Source organism: Chlamydomonas reinhardtii, chromosome 1, assembly GCF_000002595.2.
Source record: "Chlamydomonas reinhardtii strain CC-503 cw92 mt+ chromosome 1, whole genome shotgun sequence".
NCBI classification, from domain to species: Eukaryota; Viridiplantae; Chlorophyta; class Chlorophyceae; order Chlamydomonadales; family Chlamydomonadaceae; genus Chlamydomonas; species Chlamydomonas reinhardtii.
In genome coordinates this window covers 5,429,009-5,443,962 of record NC_057004.1, presented here as the reverse complement: position 1 = coordinate 5,443,962, position 14,954 = coordinate 5,429,009, and the positions used below count along the sequence as shown (strand labels likewise).

General features: G+C 66.7%; 2 protein-coding genes across 2 annotated transcripts; one reads left to right on the top strand and one right to left on the bottom strand.

The window, feature by feature from the left end:
* Positions 1–25: 25 nt before the first annotated feature.
* CHLRE_01g038200v5 (uncharacterized protein) lies at positions 26–3,369 on the bottom strand. The gene is made up of 8 exons (XM_001689606.2): positions 3,142–3,369; positions 2,935–3,029; positions 2,039–2,196; positions 1,716–1,770; positions 1,484–1,621; positions 1,249–1,331; positions 1,066–1,116; positions 26–879 (listed from the first exon to the last, which is right to left on the bottom strand). Exons 1-8 carry the CDS (start codon positions 3,198–3,200, stop codon positions 703–705), a joined length of 816 nt encoding a protein of 271 aa, XP_001689658.2. The 5' UTR covers positions 3,201–3,369; the 3' UTR covers positions 26–702.
* Positions 3,370–3,477: 108 nt separating this feature from the next.
* CHLRE_01g038151v5 (uncharacterized protein) lies at positions 3,478–14,953 on the top strand. Its single transcript, XM_043058756.1, has 23 exons — positions 3,478–3,650; positions 3,836–3,964; positions 4,167–4,211; positions 4,323–4,583; positions 4,778–4,921; positions 5,038–5,361; positions 5,578–5,918; positions 6,131–6,444; positions 6,719–6,798; positions 7,093–7,329; positions 7,895–8,054; positions 8,442–8,566; positions 8,786–8,863; positions 9,324–9,410; positions 9,704–9,808; positions 10,102–10,256; positions 10,630–11,257; positions 11,541–11,858; positions 12,157–12,363; positions 12,561–12,692; positions 12,986–13,087; positions 13,346–14,428; positions 14,723–14,953. Exons 1-23 carry the CDS (start codon positions 3,606–3,608, stop codon positions 14,909–14,911), a joined length of 5,289 nt encoding a protein of 1,762 aa, XP_042928670.1. The 5' UTR covers positions 3,478–3,605; the 3' UTR covers positions 14,912–14,953.
* Position 14,954: the final 1 nt, after the last annotated feature.

The following is a 14,954-nucleotide window of genomic DNA, read 5'->3' as shown; positions in this document are numbered from 1 at the left end:
AAGAGAACATCCCGAAACTTATGCTTATGCTGGAGCGAGGTGCATGAAGCTGCGGCCACGGCGCGTAAGCTTCATCAAGGGGGGCAAGTGGTAAATTCCAACATAACCCACACCTATTGTTGGACACAAAATTCAGCAGCAAAGGCCACTGGTCAGTACCGAGGTACGCCCTCGCCCTACCAGGCCCCACCGACACGACGAGACACTCCAAATTCGTGCTAATTAGTCATCCACGACGACCAGTCATACCCTTGTGCCCAACCCTAGATTCCTCAAATCTCCACAGCTAACACAATTGCAGCCTGTGCGTATGGCGTGGCTACCTCTCGCGCCTACTGGCGCCAGCATGCAATACCTGATGGCTGGCACCGCAGAAGGTAGCGTTTCCAACTTGCCCTCTTCAGGCGCAGCTGCTGGTCCGAACAAGTGCGGCCTGGACAAAGAACCTCGCTGACTGGTCGCGCACCCAAACAGCTTGGTCGCCAACCATTCCATCTGCGGTATTGGCTGACGTACCTTCAGTGACCACGGGCACACACGCACACGGGGGGCCCATCTCCGCATTCCTGTCCCGCACTCCTCCAGGCACTGGTGTCTGCCACTCATCAAATCACAGTCCTATGCTGCATAATGGCATATCGTAAGCCAGCCCCCAACCTGCCCGCAGCTACAGTATCATTTGCCTCGTCGCCCACACGCCGCTCACGCCTGGTGCTTGCTGCCGCTTGGCTGCAGCTTCTCCTTGAGCGCCCCCACTATCTTGCCGTACAACCCCGCCTTCTTCTCCGGCCGCTCCCCTCCGTCCGGGTTGAGCGCCATGCCTAGCTGCGCGGCTGCCTCCCTCTCCTCGTCCCTGGCCATGGCGGACGCCCGCTTCACCTGCAGGGCGTGGCGGTCATTGCATCGCGGGGTCAGGGGCGAAGTTGGTCAGGCATTGGACCGTGCAGTCCGTCACAAACACCTTGTGCCACGGGTGTTTTTAAGGGACGATTACAAGGTCGAAGGAAGGGAACGGGTTGACTGGTCCTTCAACACACGTGCAGAAACACGTTAACGCACACCCACCTTGATGGGCTCCGAGTGCTTGCCGACAGGCGCCAAGATGATATGGTAGAACTGAGGTGGGGAGGGAAGCAACACCAGCAGGACGTTAGCAGGGCTCTTGCCGCGCTAACGTTGCGGCAGTCCTCAGGCGTTGCAGAAGATGACGGAAGGATAACGTCGATCAGAAACTTGCCGGGGCCTCACCTGATACGTCACGTTAGCGACGATGGCAAGGCCGCCCACAATGGTGAAGAACAACGTGAACACTGTGCCGTAGTAGCGTGGGGCTGCAGCAAGGAGAGTCAACACACGAGCACACGTGACATGTAGGGTGACCGTCTGCACTGGCCCAGATTAGGCCGCAGACCCCCAGGCATGTGGGCGGGCGCAGCCAACGACGCCCACGGCAAGTCCCAAAGCCGAGGGATTCTTGACTCACAGTCATAGAAGTTGTAGACCTGGACGGTTGCGATAATGTCGCTACCACGGTTGTTGATAATTACGAAGCAGGTCGGGTCAGGGAAGACGAGGCCATACACTCGAATGTCGCAAGTTTTCCTGCTGCCGCATGAAGACTCTGCAGGGACGTACATGCGCACGTGTTGGTGCAATGACATGTCATTTCCCGGAATACGGGACGCTGCGCCCAAAGCCATAGATCAGTGGCCCACCTGGAATCATCTTGCAATCGTCTCCTACCCTGGTCACATTCGCCAACGCGCAGCCCTGCAGCACAGCAGCAAACGCGGATACGCCTGTTAAGACCAGGTTAAGCAGGCCGCAAGCAGGCCGCAAGCAGGCAGGGCGGCAACGCCCCAGCACAACCAAGAAGCTCTTGGGCTAGGGCAAGACCGGTCGCAAGCAAGCCAACATGCGCTATGACGGTTCCGGCATACGGCTGCTCCCGCGCGTCATGTTGTAGAGTCAACACGACAAAGCCTGCCATTGTAGCCCCACGTAACCGCGTTTACGTCCCGCCAGTCCCAGTTGCTACCTCTAGCTCGTCCTGGCGCATGAGGAACATGGTGGTGAGGTTGTTGGTGCTCCTGGACGTGATGGTGTAGACGGTGCGGTGCGTGGACGCCAGACCGCACCAGTACCACATGCTACGCGCCGGGATGGTCTGGTTCACAGGCACGCACACGCCCGGCACTGCAGCACGAAGGGGCACCAAACAGGTGCGGGCACAGGAGGCAGGAGGGTCAGGCTTCTCATACACACAGACGTATGTCTCTACAGCGTGTTGAATAGTTGGATGGGACACAGCGGGACGGGATTCATGAGACGCAAGTTAGAGGACGTGTCGGGCCGGGCAAGTGTGCTGTGGGGTGCACGATGGCCCAGGCCGGCAGGCCAACGTCTGAGCATCGTTCATCTCATCAAGCCATTCCGCTGCGTCATTCTTCACTGAAACTCTATTGGAAGCAATGAGTGTGTAATTAATCAGTTCACACCAACGACACACGGACACGGATGGGCGACCGCGTTGCACATGTTGGCGTCCTGCGACACCTTGCTCTTAAACCTGGCTTAACTCTAGCACGAAGGCAGCACCGTATCGCTGTGAGGATCGAGCGTGATAACGCCTTGACATGCATACAGAAATACTGCGTGGCGCCTGTTGGCTTGTCAGGCGGGCCTTCGTAGCGGTCACCGTGTCGGGGAGTCCGCGCTGGCACAACTGTTTCAGCTTCAACCGCGTAATTTCAGCTCAGGCGCTGAGTTGCTTGCAGCGCGTTTAGTAGGTGTATAGCTGACGTCTACACGGCTGGCACTGGATTCCCATCAGGTGGAGGGGTGTCGGGGCAGTGGCACCGCACGGCGTCGAGGCCTGGGGTCACCTCCACCTCCGCCGCTCCCAGCGCCCGACCCCGACACCGCCACCCTCACCTGTGCAGCTTGTGTCGTCAGGGTGGGCGTGCGACATGACCAGCGACGACTCGACTGCTCGCGTCAAGTTGTACTTTGTCTCAGCGGCAGAGCGGCTGCAAGCGCAGCAAGCCGCCGAGTTGAGGAGCGGAAAGCAAGCCCCTGATAGAACCCTTGGTAATTGATGCAACCCTTCTCTATGCTGCTTATTTGCTGCCAGATCCTCACCTGCTACAGAGCAGCACCGTGCCCAAAAGCAAGAGCAAGGGAATGTTTCCTCCTGCCATTTTCATGCGCCCCCGTCCTTTGTTTGCAAAGCTTTCTATGTATCTTGTGTGCAGCAATGCTGAACAACTCAGGATTTAGGATGGAGTGCAGCAGAACGGAAACGTAAGACAAGTCTGCAAACCCTTTAGGATTTCCTTTGTTTGCGCTACGCTATCAACTTTCGGTAAGAAATCTCGTCGAATTATTAGTTACAGGAGTAACTCGCGGGACAACTTTGTCTTCATCGGCCGTGCTGGCAATTTGCGTACAAGGTGGCCAACAGTGTGTCCAGGAAGCATACATAGCTTTAACAAGTGCACCCCAAACGTAAATTTATTGCGCGCTGGTTGGGGGGCACTTGGCACTGAGCCGAACTTCTGTGACCATGTATAGCTACCTGGCCTTCATACACATACGCTAAAACGATGGTGTCCACTCGTGGAGGCAGCAGAGAGCCAGGGCGGGCGAAGGTGAACAAACTTGGCGGGGACAGCTCGAAATTTTGCAGTTTGCCGCTGCTTGTTCTCTTCTGGAAGGAATTGCACAACGGACTTTCGCTTTTGTTGCTGCTTCTACCGTCGTGCATTTACTGTGAAGCAAACGGTGACGCGAGAGCTTTGTCGGCCCGGGCTCCCGCCATTGTGCCTCGCCGCAGAGCCCCCTGGGTGAGGTCGACCGGAATCGGCGTCCGACTCGCCTTGCAGCCTCGTATCCCAAGCAGTACAATGATTCCGAGTTCGTGGACTCTGAGGACGACTTCAGCGACTTTGAGGAGCTTCCGCAGGTCCGCTCCTAGGGCTCAGGGGAAGCACCTTCGGCACCAGCGGCAGGGATCGGGCTAGTGACAGTAGCGCTTGGCAAAGGTGGGGCCTTCAGAAGGGAGGCGAAGCGGCGGGGCAGGGGTGGGGAAGGCGGCGGTTGGGAGCTCCTTTCGCAGTTGTGTCACCAGCACGCCGTGCGTGTGTGCACCTGCCTGCGCCGTACAGAAGAACGGCGGCACAACAAAGAGCTCGGGAAAGGGGGATGCCAAGGTGCGTTGCAGCGCTGCTCATGATGTTTCCTGCAAATCCGAGCGTGCAGCCTCCCCTGCGCTAGTAGTTCACGCGCCCCTGGTCCTCCGGCCTCGGCTCTTTCCTTCGCAGGACGTGCCGCGGCGCAGCAGCCGCCGGTCGGTCCCTGCAGCGGTGGCGCCACCACACCGCGGCGGCTCCGACGGCGAGCGGGCCGGCGGGTCTGGGCGGGCAGGCAGTGGCGGCCACCACCATGGGGAGGGGGACGGTCATGTGGCCGAGACGCGGCGCCACACGCGGGCCAGCGAGCTGCGCGACCAGCCCAAGCGATCAGAGGAGGACGAGGAGGACGAGGAGCCACACGAGGAGGAGGGCGGCGCGGAGAGCCCGCAGGCAAGGATGGGGCCTGAGCTTCAAGCCGACGTGTGGGGGCCGGGCGGGTGCCGGCACGCAGGGTCCGCACGGCCGCGTGTCGTGAGGCTGATAGGCGGGACCAGCGGTGTGAATGCTTTGCCAGCTCGGGGCTTAACTTCTGAGCACCCCAAAAGTTGTTGACAACCGCATGAAATACATGGTTGATCCTGCAGCTGCGGGAGACTCGCGCTCGCAACCATCACCCGCCAACCGGCAACGGCGACTCGAAACGCGGCGGCGGAGGCGGCGGTGCTGACGGCGGAGCGCCGCCGCGGCGGCACAGTGCGCGGCTGAGCCACATGCCGCCGCCTGCGCAGGTTGGTTGTGCGCGTGGGGGCGAGGCTTTGCATCGCAGGGGTAAAACACAAGGCTCTAGATGGGATGCCACTACGGTGCGCAGCGTTGCTACAGCTGATCCACACCGCTTGCGCAGGCCCCGCATACTTCGGATGAGGAGGGCAGTGAGGACAGCGAAGAGGAGGAAGAGGAGGAGGACGACCGCCGCGGGGGCCGAAGCGCCCGACACGACCGCCGCGACCGCAACCGCGAACGCGACAGCAAGCGGCGGGCCGGCGGCGGCGGCGGCGGCGGCGGCGGCGGCGGGGCGGCCAGCGACTCGGGTTCTGAGGAGGGCGACAGCCAGGGGGAGGGCGAGGACGAGGACGAGGACGACGAGGGCGGGTGTGTGGAGGATGACGCCGAGGAGGCGGATGATGGCGGCATCTGGAAGGGCCGCTACCACCTGCGTGGGCACCAGGTGGGCGCTGCAGTGCGGTGCAGGGGTGGGGTGGGGTCAGGGGTGGGTCAGGGATGGGGTGGGGTGGGAGCGAGGGCGGGTAGCGTCTGCACCGTAATCGCGTTCCCACAGAGCGCGTCGTTGCAGAGCGTTTGCAGTCACATGGGTCCCGGTTGCGTGCACATGTGCTGTTGCGCTCGCTACTCACGGCACGGCACGGCACACACGCGCGCACAGGTCAACCAGCTGCGCGGGCCGCCGCCCAAGCGGCCTCGCTACTCGGAGGGCCCGAGCGGCGGCGGCGGCCGCCGGCGCCCGGACCACGACGATGATGACGATGAGGAGGAGGGGTCTTCAGAGGAGGAGGAGGAGGACGATGAGGAGGAGGAGGCCGGCGGCAAGGCCGCGGGCCGCCAGGAGCGGGACCGGGGCCGCGACCGCAGCCGCAAGCGCGACCGCAAGGGCGGCGGCGGGCCGGCGGCGCGGGTGCGCTACACGCTGCGCGACCGCAGCCGGATGGTGCCCATGAGCGTGCAGGAGCAGCAGCGGCAGAAGGAGGAGCTGCAGCGAGAGATGATGTGGGTGCTGCGAGGGGTGCGGGGGGGGGGGTGGCGGGCGTGGGCGCAGGGGTCGGGGCGGGGTGTGGCGGCATGGGGTTGCTACAGCCGTTGTTGATGTGGTGGTACGGCTTGGCACTGCGGGCCTGGCCTGTCTGTCTAGCAATATTGGGCCTAGCAATATAGGGCGTAGCAAGGACGTGGGTCAACTCCCTGTGTGCTTGCGGGTGCAGGGCTCGCCAGCGCATCCGTGAGCGCATTCGCAGCGGCCCTAGCGGTGGCGGACACGGCAGCAAGCACGGCGGCGGTGGCGGCGGTGGCGGCGGCGGTGGGCGTGACCACAGCGGCGGCCGGGACCACGGCGGCGGCGGCGGCGGCCGCGACGGCTACCGCCGACACCATGACGGGGGCCGTGGCGGCGGCGGCGGCGGCGGCGGCGGTTGGGGCTGGCGCGGCGGCATGTCGGATGATGACGTTGCGGACCCGGACGGCCCCGCGGCCAGTGGCGGCAACCCCTGGCGCGGCATGCAGCAGGCGTTCGGGCAGCGTGAGTTGGGGATGGCTGGGGGCAGCAGGTCGGGGGGGTGGGGTGGGGGGGGGTGGCGCGGCGTGGGTGGAGGCGGACGCCGCTGAGGACCACCAAGAGACTGTGCGTACAGGGTGTGTGTATATATCAGTATGTGTGTGTGTGTGTGTGTGTGTGCGGGAGGTCACCGGTGCGTGCGCCCTCGCGTGTCGGTATGGCGGCAGGTCGTCGCGCATGTGACCTCTTCCCTGTCGTTCCGCGTCTTCCCCCTCATCCCCCCATCGCCGCCGTGCAGTTCCGCCGTGGCAGCTGGGCGCGCAGGTGCCCGCCACGCCGCTGCCGGGGCTGGGGCCGTCGGCACACGGCGGCGCGCAGGTGTGGTGCCGGCCGCTTGGATGCATGTCTGTGTATGTGTATGTGCCCGGTCGGGTGGCTGGGTGTGCTGCCACCGAACATGCTCAGTAGCTGCTCCTCCACACGTCCACACGACACGACAAGGCAGGATGCTGATCCGGTTGCACATGCTGCTCGACAAAGAAGGAGATGACACCTATTCGTACCCCCGTGGCGGTGTGCTGCTGTGAGGGTGGCGTTTGGTGTTGCCACGTTTTGAGACACGGCGGTTCGAATCCACGCGCATTTGGTTTGTGCGTCTGCTCCCACACACAGATGGTCCCCAGCAGCGTACTGCACGGCGCCAACGCGGCCGGCGGGGCGGGGCCAAGCGGCCTGGGCGGCGGCGGCGGTGGCGGTGGCGGCGGGGCGGCCGGGGCTGCTGGCGGCGGCGGCGGCGGCGTGCCCATGGCGGCGTGGGAGCAGGCGCTGGTGAATGACGCCGCGGCGCTGGCGGGCGGCGGCGGCGGCGGCAAGGAGAAGGCGGGCAACGCCGAGATTAACCCCGTGGCGGTGAGGCGGTGCGGCGTAGGAGCTCAGGGGTGGACTCGGCCTGGCCTGGGGCCGGCTGAGTCGCCGCATGCTCATCCCATGAACCTTAGCAGCAGCAGCAGCAGCAGCAGCAGCAACAGCAGCAGCTTGCGACCCCTCGGTACCCTCCGCCCCCGCCCCTTCCCCTTAATCCCAATTAACTTGGGCCGTCTTTCATGGACGTGCACGATTGCCGCCCTGGATCTCAATTCAGCTCGGATTACCCCCGCTACCCCTTCTCCTAGACGCCTCGGCCTCCCGTCATGAATTTTATCGCTTGCATCTTTTGCCTCTGCCTTTGCTCCGCCAGTTTCGCCTGGTTTGACTCACGGTAGTTTGGGCTGCTATTTACAACCCCCACCACCACATGGACGGCTGCTCCCCTCCCCCTCCCCCACTTCTCTATACCAATTCTTGCAAATCCCTCCCCCCCGGGCGCCGGACGCTGGACTCCGCGGACATCGGTAACGACGACTACTGTGTACCTTTGTACCTGGCTACGACTTCACTTCATAAACTTAATGCATGTAACCCCCCCCCCCCGAAGGTGGACCCCAGCGTCGGCTTCGACCAGGTGGGCGGCCTGGACGCCTACGTGGAGGCGCTCAAGGAGATGGTGTTCCTGCCGCTGGTGTACCCGGAGCTGTTCGACAGGTTCCACGTGCAGCCGCCGCGCGGGGTGCTGTTCTACGGCCCGCCGGGGACAGGTGGGCAGGGGCAGGGGGTGAAGGGGCGGGGGTATGTCCGAGGCCAACGAAGGAAACGCCCCGCTAGCAACAGAAAAGCCCACTCGGCCACGGAAGCGTGAGACAAGCGCGCCAGTGCTAACCTTCAGTCTCCACGCGGGGAGGTGGTAGCCGTCCTTTGACGAAGGGAGGGGGCACCAGTGCTGATCCAAGTGATGGAGGATGTGCTGTTGGGTTGTATGATGATGATGTGGGGAACGCGGAGACACGGCCGTCGCGTGCTGTGTGTGCCGCTGACCACCGCGGTGTGGCGGTGGGCTGGCTGCTCAGTGCCCGCCACACGCGGCCTGAAACACGCGGCCGCTGACTTGGCCGCCCCCGCGCTCTTGCCTGTGCGGCCGGCTGCAGGCAAGACGCTGGTGGCTCGCGCTCTGGCCTCGCACGCCTCGCGCTACGGCGGGCGCAAGGTGTCGTTCTACATGCGCAAGGGCGCGGACGTGCTGTCCAAGTGGGTGGGCGAGGCGGAGCGCCAGGTGCGTGAGCCGGCGAGGCGCGGACAGGGGCTGGGCTGGGAGCCAGGCGGGCTGCGGCTCGGGGGGGGGGGGCAGGGGCTGCGGCTGGCTGCGGAAAGCCTTATGTGTCTCAGCTTCCCAGGCCCCGATAGCCAACCATCTTTGCAACCCACACCCCCCACCCCACACCCCGTGCCTCACCCCACTTCCCCTGTACCATCTTTGCAACCCCCCCCCCAGCTGCGGCTGCTGTTCGAGGAGGCTCAGCGCAACGCGCCCGCCATCATCTTCTTCGACGAGATAGACGGCCTGGCGCCGGTGCGTCGGGTGTGGGGGGGGCGAGACAGAGAGGCAGAGTCGCTACAGGAAGGTTACAAGAGCCGGACCCGTTCTGGGAGGGGGCGGCAGCGCCCGCATTGGGGTTGGGGCGGCTTGTTCATCGGGAGCCTGTAGCAGTGGGCAGCGCCAAACCCCCTAGCCTTGACTGCGACATGTGTGGGCTCTCCTTCAACGCGTCGCGCTGCGCCTCTGCCACGCTGCGGCCACGTCGCCACACCCAACCCCGGCACATCCAACATGTGATTTGGTCACGTCGTTCTCCGTGAACGGCTAACTCCCTCCCATTCACCCCTCCACCCCCTCCACTCCTCCCCCCCGTCCACCCCCCTCCACCCGTGCCCTCCACCCCTCTCCACCCACAAACCCCCACCCAACACCCCTCCACCCACACACCCACACACCCCTCCACCCGTGCCCTCCACCCACACCCCACCCACAGGTCCGCAGCAGCCGCCAGGACCAGATCCACAACTCCATCGTGTCCACCCTGTTGGCGCTGATGGACGGGCTGGACAGCAGGGGCCAGGTGCGAGGCCGGGAGCTGGGCGTAGAGACATGCGTGTGACTGTGTGTGTGCATGTGTGTGACTATGTGTGTTGCGGGCAGGAGGGCAGCACGGCCGCCGACTAATGGGCCATGCCTGCAATAACCTGCGCGCCTTGTCCCACACATAGGCACACACACGCCTTGCAGAATCACCCTGCCTTGCATGAACGGCCGCCCCCCTCCCCCCTACGCCTTCACTTCTTATTAATTTTGAATGTAACCTTTCTTAATTAAATATGAATGTAACCCCCCCCCCTCCCTCGCGGTCCGCAGGTTGTGCTCATCGGCGCCACCAACCGGCCCGACTCGCTGGATGGCGCACTGCGGCGGCCCGGCCGCTTCGACCGCGAGCTGTTGTTCCCGCTGCCGGGGCTGCAGGTGCGGCGGCCGTGACAAAGGGGACACAGCGAGGGGTCAGACACTGACACGCGGCGGGATATGAGCCAGGAGGAGGGAAAGAAGGGGGTAGCCGTCATAGAGAACGCAGTGGCTAAACGCCGGTGTTGAACGTGGAGGGCAGTAGTTGGGCAAGGGATTGTTCGGCTGCACACAGTCCGACTCCGATCAGTTCCTGCCACCAAGTCACCCCGCCTCCACCCCACCACCTCAAGCGCCTCGCCCTCGCACATCCCGCCTCCACCCCACCTCCACCCCGCCTCCCACCCCTGCAGGCGCGCCGCTCCATCCTGGACATCCACACGCGGCAGTGGCGCGAGCGGCCCGGTCCCGGCCTGCTAGAGGAGCTGGCCTCGCTGTGTGTGGGCTACTGCGGCGCCGACCTCAAGGCCGTGTGCGCGGAGGCGGCGCTGGCCGCAGTCCGTCGCAGGTAGGGGGGGAGGGCGGCGCGAGCGGGCGGGACGCCGCAGCGGCAGCGGTAGTAGCTGACTCCTCGTGCCCCAGTCGGCTGCCTCGCGCCTGTCGCATGCGCAGGAATGCTGACGTGGATTTTGGTGTTGTGATGAAAACAACAACCCTCCACCTCCCGCCCCTCCCTGCCTTACCTTCACGCATCGCCGCCTCTCCTCCCCCTCCTCTCCTCCTCCTCCTCCCCCTCCGCCTCCTCTCTCCTTGCCTTGCAACTATCGCCTCTGCCTGTGCTCCGCCAGTTTGGCTTGCTTTGACTTTGCCTGGTATCTCCAAACCACCCCCCTCCGCCCCCTCCTCCGCCCCCCCCCCACCGCCGCCCCCTCCCCCTGCAGGTACCCGCAGATCTACGCCAGCGAGGACAAGCTGCTGGTGGAGCCCGCCACCATCACCGTGGAGCGGCAGGACTTCTTGGCAGCCATCGCCGCCATCACACCCGCCTCGGCGCGCTCCGCCGCCGCGCACGCGCGGCCGCTGGGCGGCGCCGGCGCCGCCGCCGCCTGCCTGGCGCCGGTGCTGGCGGGCGTGCTGGGGCGGCTGCAGCGCACCTTCCCGCCCGCGGCCGCGTGCCTGGCGGCCGGCGCGGTGAGGGAGGGCGCGAGCAGTGGTGCAGGGGCTGCGGCTGCGGGTGGCGGGGGCGGGGCCGGCGGCGGCGCTGCCGCGCCGTCCACCGCCCTCATCCTGCCGCCGGGCCGCGGCGGCGGCGGCGGGCTGGGACCCAGCGTTGGGCCGCGCGCGGTGCTGGCGCCGAGCGCGGCGGCTGCGGCCGCGGCGGCCGCCGCCGCCAGCAGCGGCAGTGGTCTGCTGGCGTCGCTGCTGCAGCGGCTGCCGGCGTGCCTGGTGACGCGGCCCCGACTGCTGGTGTGCGGGCCGGCGGGGTGCGGGCAGGCGCAGCTGGCGGCGGCGCTGCTGTACGCGCTGGAGGGGCTGCCCTGCCACGCCATCGGCCTGCCATCACTACTGGTGCGTGCGCGCGTGTGCACGCGTGCATTCAGTTCGCGTCTGCCTGCGCTCGGGGTCTGTGGCCATGCGGTGATCCTCGGCCAGGCGCCTTGCTCATTTGTAAGAGCTTAAGAAGTCCCGCAGCCGTGTGTGAGTCCTTGTGTCTGTGTGCTGCATTGCACGGCCATGTCAGCCAAGCACACCCGCGCAACACCCACTCGTGCCACCGCACACAACACACCCGTGCAACGTGCAACCCCACCCAAGCCAACCCCAATACGTAATGAACCCCCCTACCGCGCAGGCCAACCCCGGCTCCCGCTCGCCGGAGGAGGCGCTGGTGGGCACCTTCGTGGAGGCCCGCCGCGCCGCGCCCGCCGTGCTGTTCCTGCCGCACCTGCACCTGTGGTGGCAGACCGCCTCGCCCGCCCTGCGCGCCGTGCTGGTGATGCTGCTGCGCGACCTGCCGGCGGAGCTGCCGCTGCTGCTGCTAGCCACGGCGGAGGTGCCGCGGGCGGCGCTGGACCGGGAGCTGCTGCGCAGCGGGCTGTTCCCGGGCGGCGCGGAGGACGCGGTGGAGCTGGCGCAGCCGGGCGAGGGCCAGCGGCGGGAGGTGCTGCGGGTGAGGCGGTGGGGCGTGTGGGTGCTGGTTGGGGGGTGGGGGGTGGGGGGTGGTAAGGGAGACAGGAGGTTGGGTGGCGGGTGGCGGGTGGTGAGGGAGACAGAGGGGCGGGGGTGGATGGGGCGGCGGGGGGTGGTGTGTCGGTAGGGCGCAATGTGCGTCCAGGCGTTGAGGAAGAGGAGTGGCTGGAGGAGAAGCCGGCGGGCGCTCTGGGGGGTTTGGGCTGGGGCAGGGTCTGCCGCTGGCTGCACACCAACACGACACGCACCGACACCATTGACGCAACCGACCACCGTAGGAGCTGATTATGGCGGCCGCGGAGCCAGTCGACACCGAGGCCATGGCCGCCGCGGCGGCAGCGGCAGCGGGCGGCGCGGCGGGCCCCTCGGGCGGCGGCGGCGGCGCGGGTGCGGCGGCGGCGCTGCCCAAGGACCCGTCGGTGGCGGCCACTCGGGAGGCGGAGGCCAAGGCGGCGGAGGAGCTGAGAGCGCGCCGCGCGTACGAGGTGCGTTTGCCCTGAGGAGGCGGCTCGCGCCCCGGAGCCCAAGCACCACTGGCTTTGTTGACAGCTTCTTCACAGCCTCTTGTACCTCTGAACCCTTGTACTGCCAGGCGCCATGACGCTGGTTACTGACGCAGTCTTGTAACGCGGCGCTGTCGTTGCGGTTGCTGCGCCTGCGGCTGTTGCCGCCGCCTCCGCAGGAGGACCAGTCGCTGCTGCGGGCGCTGCGCATGGCCCTGCGCGGGCTGACGCTGGCGCTGCTGAACGACCGGCGCTGGCGGCAGTTCGCGGCGCCGCCCGACCCGCAGCAGGACCCCGAGTACTGGCAGCTGGTGGGGACCGGGGTGGGGGCGGGGGCGCGGGGCGTTGAGCGAGGCACGTGCATTCATGGCGGTTGCAGTCATAGGAAAGGACTGGATAAAAGATAAGGATAAAAGGAGAGCACGTCCGCGTCCCTGTCATTGTGAGACTCTTGCAGTGCCCTCCCCTGCACTGCTATGCGCCGCGCCTGCTCATCGGTTGTAACCTGCATCCTGGAATTACCGCACACCGCCTGACTGTCTCACCGCCTCACCGCCTGACCGTTGCCCTGCCCTGGCTGCCCCGGCTGCCCTGGCTGCTGCAGGTGAGCACGCCCATGGACCTGGCCACGGTGCTGGCGCGTGTGGACGGGCGGCAGTACCTCACGCCCAGCGCCTACATGGCGGACATGCAGCTCATCGCGCAGGTGGGCGGGAGGGGGGGAGGGCAGGAGGGGCGGGGGGAGATGGGGGGAGATGGGGAGCCGCAGGGGAGGAGAGGAGAGGGAAGGGAAGGGAGTGTGCGGCTCCAATGGCTTTGCTATGATGTCGCAACGCCCGGTCTTTTCTGTTCTCCTCGCTAAAGCATCGCGCTCAATCACACGGCCAAGCCTCTCTGCGTCTGCTGACTGATCCCCCCCGGTCCACGCGGCCCTGCCCATGACACCGCTTGCTCGTGCCCACAGTGCGCCAAGCAGTACTACGGCGACGGCCCCGCCGCGGCCAAGCACGTCAGCCGCGCGCAGTCGCTGGTGGACGTGGCGGAGGCGCACCTCATCGACCGCGTGCCGCTGGAGCTGGCCAAGCGCTGCGAGGACATGGTGCGCCTGCGCGGCGGCCCAGCCAAGCCGCCGCCGGGCATGCAGCTGCCAGAGGAGCTGGCCGCAGCCAAGGTGAAGGAGGCGGCGGCCGCCGCGGCGGCGGCGGCGGCTGTGGCGGCCGCTGCCAACGCAGCGGCGGCGCGGGGCGTGGGCAGCGGCGGGCCGGCGGGTGCGAGGACGCGGGGCGACCGGCACGGGGCGGGCGGCGGCGGCGAGGGCGGCGGCGGCATGATGATGCTGGATGACCCCGAGGTGCTGTTGCGCAGGCTGGCCAGGCAGCAGCAGAAGGACAAGCTCAAGCAGCAACAGCAACAGCAGCAGCAGGATTCTGCAGCAGCGGGCGGCTCCGGCGGCGAGGCCGCCGCTGCCGCCGCCGCTGGCGCGGATGGGACGCCGGCGGCGGCGGAGGCGGGCGCAGGGGGCGTGGAGGCGATGGCAGTGGATGAGAACCCGGAGCAGGGTTTGGATAATGGCAAGGAGGCCATGTCGCCTCCCAAAAAGGACGCCACGCCTGCAGCCGCCGGCGAGGCGGAAGCCACTGACATCGCGGCGGCGGGGGCGGGAGCAGCGGCACCAGCTGCCGGCGACGGCCAGGCCGAGGCCGGCGGCGGCGCTGCCGCAGCTGTGGCCCCTGGCCCCTCGGCCGCGTTTGGCGGCGTCAACAGCTCGGGGCGCACTGGGGGCCGGCAGGGGATGGAAGTGGACGCGGAGGCGGGGTCGGGCGCCGGGCCCAGCCAGCCGTCAGCCGCGGAGGCGGGGCAGCCTTCTACTGCCGGTGGCGCTGCCGTCTCCACAGCAGGCGCAGCAGAAGCAGCTGCGGCGGGGGCGGCGGCAGCGGGCAACACCAACGCCAACGCCGGCGCGGCGCCCCGGCGGGCACTGCAGGCGGACCCCGAAGTGGTGGCGCGGGCTGAGGCGCTGCTGGAGCGAGTGGTGGCGGCGTCGCAGGTGGGTGCGTGTGCGGTGTGACTTTGTGTGTGTGTGTGATTGCTGCTCTGCTGCTGTGGATTCTTACGGTGTGCGCGAGCTGCCCAGCCACCCGCCCGTAGCCCTGCGCTTGCGCTCGGCAGCCTGGGGCCTGCCGTATGGACTCTTGAGACAGCGACTACTTGCCGCACTTGCCGCACTTGACGCCACTTTCGCGCCAATCCGCAAATTACCGACAACACCGACAAATGGACTGTTGACTGGGGTCCTGCCACCTGTGCTCCTTGCCGTGTCCTGCCGCCGCCGTCTGGACAGGGCTGCTCGCTGGAGGCGCTGGAGCTGTTGTACACGCGGGCAGCCGGGGTGGTGGTGGCGGCGGCAGCCCGCACCGACCGCGGCCGGGTGCTGCTAGAGCTGGAGGCGGCGCTGGAGGGGCTGCTGCCGGCGGCAGCGGGTGGGGCTGGCGCGGCGGGCGGTGTGAATGCACGGGGGGCGCACCGGTAGGGTGTACCGTAAGGGTGAGGTTTGCAAAGGGCGCATGGGTGAG

Excerpts from the sequence above, each read along its gene's own strand:
- CHLRE_01g038151v5 (XM_043058756.1), top strand. The coding sequence starts at position 3,606 with ATGGTGTCCACTCGTGGAGGCAGCAGAGAGCCAGGGCGGGCGAAG. Across the intron at positions 11,258-11,540 it reads TCGGCCTGCCATCACTACTG|GCCAACCCCGGCTCCCGCTC; the intron begins GTGCGTGCGCGC and ends CCTACCGCGCAG. Across the intron at positions 13,088-13,345 it reads ACATGCAGCTCATCGCGCAG|TGCGCCAAGCAGTACTACGG; the intron begins GTGGGCGGGAGG and ends TCGTGCCCACAG.
- CHLRE_01g038200v5 (XM_001689606.2), bottom strand. The coding sequence starts at position 3,200 with ATGGCAGGAGGAAACATTCCCTTGCTCTTGCTTTTGGGCACGGTGCTG. Across the intron at positions 1,771-2,038 it reads TGCGCCAGGACGAGCTAGAG|GGCTGCGCGTTGGCGAATGT; the intron begins GTAGCAACTGGG and ends GCTGTGCTGCAG. Across the intron at positions 1,332-1,483 it reads GGTCTACAACTTCTATGACT|CCCCACGCTACTACGGCACA; the intron begins GTGAGTCAAGAA and ends TCCTTGCTGCAG.